The sequence below is a fragment of the Nothobranchius furzeri genome, chromosome 17, assembly GCF_043380555.1.
Source record: "Nothobranchius furzeri strain GRZ-AD chromosome 17, NfurGRZ-RIMD1, whole genome shotgun sequence".
NCBI classification, from domain to species: domain Eukaryota; kingdom Metazoa; phylum Chordata; class Actinopteri; order Cyprinodontiformes; family Nothobranchiidae; genus Nothobranchius; species Nothobranchius furzeri.
Window position 1 is genome coordinate 31,417,474 of NC_091757.1, and position 8,643 is coordinate 31,426,116.

At 43.1% G+C, this 8,643-nt stretch overlaps 1 protein-coding gene across 12 annotated transcripts in view; it reads right to left on the bottom strand.

Moving 5' to 3' along the window:
- The window catches only part of arvcfb (ARVCF delta catenin family member b), a 364,725-nt gene that overhangs the window by 46,107 nt on the left and 309,975 nt on the right, over positions 1–8,643 (bottom strand). For 9 of the 12 annotated variants that reach the window (XM_054731269.2, XM_054731267.2, XM_054731259.2 and 6 more), the window contains 4 exons: positions 7,720–7,837; positions 7,474–7,645; positions 6,527–6,544; positions 4,740–4,811 (listed from right to left, as the gene is read on the bottom strand). In XM_054731269.2, the coding sequence (XP_054587244.2) occupies positions 4,740–4,811; positions 6,527–6,544; positions 7,474–7,645; positions 7,720–7,837 (380 nt within the window). The remainder of the gene's footprint in view (positions 1–4,739; positions 4,812–6,526; positions 6,545–7,473; positions 7,646–7,719; positions 7,838–8,643) is intronic. The other 3 variants (XM_070546410.1, XM_070546405.1, XM_070546406.1) reach the window with 2 other exon arrangements.

Genomic DNA, 8,643 nt, shown 5'->3' on the forward strand with positions numbered 1-8,643 from the left:
TGGACTGGAGAAAGAACAGCGAAGCTGTTTACAAGAAGGGACACAGCAGACTGCACTTCTTGAGGATGCTTAGGTCCTTCATTGTCTGTAGCAAGATGCTGCAGATCTTCTACAAGTCTGTTGTTGAGAGTGTAATCTCTTCAGCCATCGTCTGTTGGGGTAGCAGCATCAGAAGCAGGGACATGAAAAGGCTCAACAGCCTAATAAAAAAGGCTGGCTCTGTTCTGGGGACGACTGTGGAACCACTGGAGGAGATCATGCAAAGAAGGATTCTCCAGAGAATCAAGAAAATTATGGACAACCCTGAGCATTCTCTTCACAAGACTGTCCGACAACGGAAGAGTGTCTTCAGTCAGAGGCTTCTTCAGTTTCACTGCAACACTGACCGCTACTGGAGATCCTTCCTGCCGACAGCCATTGTAATATACAATAACTCTTTGATGACTTGATTATTATTATTATTATGGGCTACTACAGCAATCAATATCCCTCTGGGATTAATAAAGTATTTTGAATTTGAATTTGAATGAACGCTGCGGGAGCCGCGGTCACATGAGGTATGTCTGTTCCATTTAACCGTTTTCTTTGACCAAGGAAGGACAGTGTCCTCGTAAGTACAGTCATGGCCAAAAGTTTTGAGAATGACACAAATATTAATTTTCACAAAGTTTGCTGCTAAACTGCTTTCAGATCTTTGTTTCAGTTGTTTCTGTGATGTACTGAAATATGATTACAAGCACTTTGTATGTTTCAAAGGCTTTTATCAACAATTACATGACATTTATGCAAAGAGGCAGTATTTGCAGTGTTGGCCCTTCTTTTTCAGGACCTCTGCAATTCGACTGGGCATGCTCTCGATTAACGTCTGGGTCAAATCCTGACTGATAGAACCCCATTATTTCATAATCACTTCTTGGAGTTTGTCAGAACTTGTGGGATTTTGTTAGTCCACTCGCCTCTTGAGGACTGACCAGAAGTTCTTAATGGGATTAAGATCTGAGGAGTTTCCAGGCCATGGACCCAAAATTTCAACGTTTTGGTCCCCGAGCCACCGAGTTATCACTTTTGCCTTGTGACACGGTGCTCCATTGTGCTGGAAAATGCATTGTTCACCAAACTGTTTTTGGCTTGTTGAAAGAAGTTGCTGTCAGAGGGTGTTTTGGTACCATTCTTTATTCATTGCTGTGCTTTGGGGCAAAAGTGTGTGAACCCAATCTTTTGGATGAGAAGCAACCCCACACATGAATGGTCTCAGGATGCTTTACTGCTGGCATGACACATGACTGATGGTAGCGCTCACCTTTTCTTCTCCGGACAAGCTTTTTCCAGATGCCCCGAAAAATCAGAAAGGGGATTCATTCAAAATTGTCACCTGAGTTAACAAGACGATTGCTGAATTTATCTCAGCAGGTCCTTTAATGACAGCAATAAAATACAGTGGAAAGTGTTTTTAGGGGTTTAGTTAATTTCCATGGCAAATAAGGACTATGCAATTCATCTGATCACCCTTCATAACATTCTGGAGTATATGCAAACTGCTATTATAAAAGCTTAAGCAACAACTTTTCCAATTTCCCATATTTGTGTCACTCTCAAAACTTCTGACCACAACTATAAGGCGCCTCTGCATCTGCTTCAGGCTGGAACACAACTTAGAAGAGACAAAAATGTCGGATTTTTAGCCGTACAAGATTTCCCGTCCCTGCACAGGAAAGAGAAAGACAGACCTCGCCTCTCTGCCTCCTGCTCCTCCGACCTTTTATCAAATCCCAACATAAATTCTGAAGTTTCATGTAACTGCTGGGAAGATGTCTCATCTTAAAGAGTCCTTTGTCAATGTGGAAAATCGATAGCAGGTCAGAAAGCCCTCACAGCTTCCTAGAATATGTCTATGGACAAATTACAACACATAACAGTCCAGTTAAGATTATTCATCTCTGGCATTTGCACTGTGATCATGGGGATCGGGCCAGCTAAACTCCTGCAGGATTTGTGATATCAACAATCTCTCAACGTTCTCACGCAGACAGCATGTCAGCAAGCATGACGACCAACTGCAGGATGTGATAAAACTCCTGAAAGCACTGAGCTGAAACAACACGAGTAAACCGAAGAAGAGCATGTAGCAGATATTTGACTTGGTTCTCACGTCTTCTTCCCTTGTTTTACTTCACCTTACACACACACACACACACACACACACACACACACACACACACACACACACACACACACACACACACACACACACACACACACAGATTAATGACAGGCCGCTGCCTGCACATTACTCTGACCGGCCTCTATCTAACAACAGATCAGGACCAGGATTCAGGTGTAACCTCCCATATCTCCTTTAGCCATCTCCACACAATGAGAGGTGTTCCTTCTGCAAAGTCCTCACAGCTGACTGGATGAAGTAGTGATGGGGTGATATAAACAGTCACATCCACCTTTAAATCCACAGCTAAGAGGAGAGAGAGAGATGAAGATGCTTTTAAAAGTCAGCGAGTGTTTTTCTCTGTTTATTGAGCCTATAATTTGTGCGTGTTTTTGTTTTGCCGGTGAGTCAAGCTGATAAACAGCAAATCTGATTAGTCTGACTGCTAATGGGAGAATGTCACTCTGCTCTCTGCACCATCATCCCACGCGCTCATTTGAACTTTGCACGACATTTACGACTTTGACAATAATCGTCTTGCCTAGACTCAGAGATCTGTTGCTCCCCATACTGTCTAATATAACTGCAGCACAATAAACCTCAGCTGCAGCGTGTAAACGGGACTTTTACCCACCAAAACAGAGTGAAACACTTCAATTATCATTAAGTGTGATAAGGGAAAAAGCACAATGGGTTTCATATGACATACATGAAGGTGTGGAAGCTTTAATACCACATAAGTGTTTCTGATAAGTGTGCACACATTTCATCAACAACAAACATGCACACACACACACACACACACACACACACACACACACACACACACACACACACACACACACACACACACACACACACACACACACACACACACACACACACACACACACACACACTTACACCTTCTCACACACACCAACTCACACATATTTTAATGCAAATTGGTGAGTGAGGTTTTTGCTAAGCTTTATAAAAGACTGGTCATGTGTTACAATTTTTGTAATATTTAGGCAAATTTTCTTGTTGCAGTTTTGTCACAAAATTCTTATTTGTGTTATTTTTAATGTCATCACTGACTCCTCCCACAAACGATGTCCTTTCTTTGACTTTCTGACTCCTGGAAGCTAGCTTTTATTTTCTTTAATATGTGGAATGCTCAGGAATTTGGTTCAGCAACATGAAACAAACTCGATGCATCTGACCTTCCTCAGCAGCGTTAAAGTGTTAAAGTGGATTATTAAACAGCAGCCAAGACATGAACTGTTATTTAGATCAGTGGATATTCCCATTCAGTTTATAAAAGTCTCAGAGATACATGATTCCAGCTATTGCTAAAAGAAAGTTAACGATATCTTGTTGGCCGGTATGCTGTCTGTGCATTTGTCATAATTTAACAGTTAGGGCTAAAAATAATTATTAAAGTTCATTGACTGGTCTCCAATCTAGTGTTGGACAAACCACCAACAGAAAGACAAGAGACAGAACCTCGACACTGGGAACCGATGACTTAAATGAGTGTTTGCTCATGTAAGTAAAGAGCAGTCTGCTACAAGCACCAATGTAGAGGACATAAAGTCCACATAAACAACGCTCAAACTGGGGTTTTACTGGAAACGTGAACGGTTTCATGGAGGCTTCAGGGCATTTGTGGGCTAACTTTTAGGAGCTTTTCTGGCAACCACATAAAATGCAGCAAAACAACATTTAAAACCATGACCTGCTCATAAGTTTCTTTAAAATGTTGCTTCAAAAATGTAAATTTACTCATTTAGTCACCTTTGACTAAATCTTCTCTGTTTTTTTTTGTCTTTGTCTAAAATTTTCAGGTCAAATAAACAAAGTCTACATCCATCCATCCATTTTCATCTGCTTATCCGGGGTCGGGTCACGGGGGCAGCAGCCTAAGCAGACAGGCCCAGACTTCCCTCTCCCCAGCCGCTTGGGCCAGCTCCTCCGGGGGAATCCCAAGGCTTTCCTCCAGCGTGCGCCCTGGGTCTTCCTTTGGGTCTTCTCCATGATCTCATTCTTTCAGTCACTACCCAAAGCTCGTGACCATAAGCGTGGGTAGGAGCATAGATTGATTGGTAAATCACCACGGCAGACCGGCACAACACCCGCATCACTGGAGACGCGGCACCAATCCACCTGTCGGTGTGGCGCTCCATCTTTCCCTCACTAGTGAACAAGACCCCGAGACACTTAAACTCCTCCAAATTCTACATTTGGCACGATTTTTATTTCATGTTTAATTGTGAAGAATGCTATCAACTTTTCCTGTTATCTCCTACTACACTAAGGAGCCAAATTTAAAACATGAACTTTATATCTATTATTTAAATAGTTAAACAGCTGAAGAGTGAAATTCAAACACTGTGCCAAAAAACTCAATCTGCGTCATCCCCAGAGCTCAGTGTTCGATTCTCTTCATCGTCTGCCGTGTTTCAGGATATTGTTACAGCTTTAGAGACGGGATGTGAATCAGCTCACGGGAGGAACCAAACCAGCACTGACACGCGTGACCTGCCTCCTCACAGAACCTTCTTTCAGGTGGTTTCAGGAGCAGGTGAGCTCTTACCTTTAGATGGCTCTGTACGCTTGGGTAGATCCAACGTGTCATAGTTTTTGTCACTTTCACCAGACTTTCTACCTGCATTAGGGAGCGAGGAGAGAAGACTGTCAGGATTACACACTATCACACTGAAAAGGGTGATATTTGGATTTTAAAATCCTAATATGGATTTTGTTTATTAAGAAAGAGTCAATGAATATTGTATTTTATTTATTTTTTTGGTTTTATTTATTTAGCAGACGCTTTTATCCAAAGCGACACAATTTATAACCTATAGGGCATGTTGTGATCTGTGGGGGGAACCGGAGTACCCGGAGGAAACCCACGCGTGCATGGGGAGAACACGCAACTCCACACAGAAAGGCCGCAGCCGAGTTTCGAACCTGCAACCTTCGTGCTGCGAGGCAACAGTGCTAACCACTGCGCCACCATGCAGCCCATATTGAAAGGATGGGTTTTGCACTCTTGGGTGTCTGCACACACACAACAGAAACATGCACAACGACACAAACTTAACACACAATAGTGATAATAAAAGACTCGGTTTGACTTTGCATGAACACACCTGGTTTGTGTTGCAAACCCTGATGTAAACATCACACATTCACTCATATAATACATAGGTCGTAAATGTCCACTTTCCCCACATTCAGCGACGTTGTTGAAGCAGCAAAGCATCATAAATAATGCACCAGCAGAAGGAAGTGTGGATGATTGGTGACTGGCACTTAATGGTCCGCTCACATGCATATGGACATGCCCTTGGGACAGTACAGTGAAACGGAGACGGATTTCTCGGCTAGGTGGAAGTAACAGCTCCACTCACAGGGGTCAATGAAACACACAGTGATAAAAAGCATGCCCTCCTAAACACTTCCTCTTAAAAAAACATTAGTTCAAGGTTTGGATTCTACATGATCCGCTTCTGTTTGTGTACTGGAGACAGTAACAATAGCAAAAGTATATAAATAATGACTTATCTTTTGATTTTAGGCTAAAGCACACTAAATAAATATAAATATCGCCCTATAGCTCATTTCTGCTTGCAAACACCTTAAACTAGTGCCAACACATGTTAGAAATAATGGGAAAAGTCTAAAGTAACTCTACACAGAAGGAGCAAATGTGTTGTTCAAGAATTTGACGTAAACACACATTTCTAACAAGTCAAAAAACATATTTCCTGAGTACAGTGCTCACAATTTAGGATCTGTTGCACTGAATCAGAGTAAAAATACAGCAAAGAACAACAATAATGATCTCTGACTCAGTTACAATAATCTGCATGATCGCACGCACACACACACACACACACACACACACACACACACACACACACACACACACACACACACACACACACATTTTGTGGTTCACTTTCTCAGCTCTAAGGAGATTTAAGTTGAATTATGTTAGTAGTTTAATCAAATCTAAAACATTTAGTTAAACACTTTTTCCACTTCAAACTCCATTTACCTTGAACTGAAGAGAAGTGAATGTGGAAAAAACTAACTCTAGTGACCTGAGAAGTTTTAAAAAGTCTAAAATAAAGTCGAACTGATTCTAAAACCCGACCATGCTGTGGGTGTTAGGTATGACCGGAGGAACCTATGTGGAATGAATTGAAACTACAATTTTCTGAAGTCCTTCAAACTTTCTCTGGTTTCTGGAGGACACCCAAAACTACTTCTAACTGAACTCTACACAGCCATGGGGGAGTAGGAGTGGAGGGGGGAGGAGAGGGAAAGATGGAGGGGAGGAGGAGGGTGGAACAGGAGGGTGGGGGCACTCACCTTGATTAAACCATTCCTCTATAGTTAGCCAAGGAAGCAGCAGCAATGCCAAAAAACACAGAGCAGGGAGAAAAGAGAAGATGCATGGTGAAAAATGTGTATGTGTGTGTGTGTGTGTGTGTATGTGAGAGAGAGAGAGGGAGAGAGAGAGAGAGAGAGAGAGAGAGAGAGAGAGAGAGAGAGAGAGAGAGAGAGAGAGAGAAGAAGCTGTGGTGCAATTCTTGTAAAAAGGGTGAAAAACTGCAGGCTACCACAGAGGAAACAGAGCTGGCATGAATAAGATGGCAAAGAAAGTGTGTGTGTGTGTGCGTGTATGTGTGTGTGTGTGTGTGTTGAACAGGGAAATTTAAGACATAAATATGACAGAAAATTGTTCCGATTTTCAGATTAAAACAACAGACGAACATTTCAGGAGTGAAGGGAATCAGATTGGATTACTACTCAGGTGAGAAGTAAAGTCAGCGCTTGTACAGGAGCTGGTCCAGAACGGTCGTGTGGGAGGACAGAACGAATGTCTGAGCAGCAGAAACAAAGGGTGAGCGGCTGTGTTTTTCTCTTAATGCAACACGGAGTTAAGAAAGAGTCTGTTGAAACTTCCTGGTGATCATGTAGGCCAAAACTCATGTTTAACCGATTTCTGACCTCTGACCCCTGAAGTAATCAGACTACATGAGCCATCAGAGTGGCTGTCTCATTGGCTGGCAGATTAATGACAGCCATTGTTGTTGAACAGCATGAAAATAACAACGCCATCGTCACAGCTGTTAGTGGGAGGCGTGATTTAGAGCTACAGGGTGTGTGTGTGTGTGTGTGTGTGTGTGTGTGTGTGTGTGTGCGTGTGAGTGTGTGTGTGTATGTGTGTGTGTGTGTGTGTGTCATAAACAACAAAAACAGCTTAAATCTCCACATGAAGCATTTCTCCATCGTTGCTCCTCTCTTCCTCTCACCTTTGGCCTTTTTGCCTCCGAAGCAGCCAGCGTCATCCTTCTTCTTCCTCTGAGGTCCTGCTGATCCAGGGGCCTGGAGCGCTGATGGTTTCTGGAACTTCTCAGCCCCTGGTACTTCTTTGTGGACGTGGTAGGAGAGGTTCCTCATAATACAAACGGAGTTCTCAACAGACTGGGCAGAAGAAGAAAAAAAGCATTAACTGCACTCTGCCATTAGAGACTTAACCGAAGAGGTCAAGTTTTTACCTTGTTGTCCATATCTTTCTTCCCTACAGCTGACTGAAGAGCATGCAGCAGGGCATCCACCAGTCCCTCACACTCCCTCAGTCTGCGCCGAGCTTCTGCCCCATCCGAGCTCACATTTCTACAGGAAAAGTATCAGAAATATCACCGGGGGCATTGTGTAGCACTTCCAGTGAGCCGAATCGTCACATTTCTACAGATGGGCCCATGCATGGTGGGGGGAATCCCATGCACTGAGATTTGAGCTTCAAGACAGCAGGAATCTGAACTCTAGGGACCTATAGGTCTAAAGCTCTAGTTCTACAAACAAAGGCTGCAAAATTGCAATCATTCATCATTTTTACACAAAAGCATGTTTCAAAATGTGTAAGGTGTAAACTAACATTTACACATGACGAATCCTGATGAACATTTATAGATGATAAAACAAAAGCTCCGTATCATTCCAAGTTTGAGGATTTTAGGATTTAAATGCAACCCTTGATCATTATCCCTCAGTCTGCCTCAAAACCACATTGATCTCAAGCTGGATCACTTTGGAAATTATCCCTAAAAAACGCCGACTATGACTTTGATTATTTTAAACGAAGTGAGCTGTCATCCCTCCTCCACCAGTCAGAGCACGGTCAGCTCTGTGTGCAGTCTTAGCGAGGCTGTTTGACTGGCTGTGAAAGGAAGGCTTCAAAGAGGGTTAAAGGATAGCCGGAGCTCCCCGCTCCTCGCTGGGGGCTTCATTTATGATGGCTTCCAACCCACATAATCCCATTAGCTGACCCCTAGTTAGTCCTGGGGAAGGTACGGCAGCCTTGCAGAGGTAAGCAGAACTCAGCTTTTTAGTGCCGTGTGGACCAAAACACACATCACATCCGACGCGGCCGCTTCAGTTACAACAAAGTCGCTTAAACATCACAGCAGCTGATCAGAGTG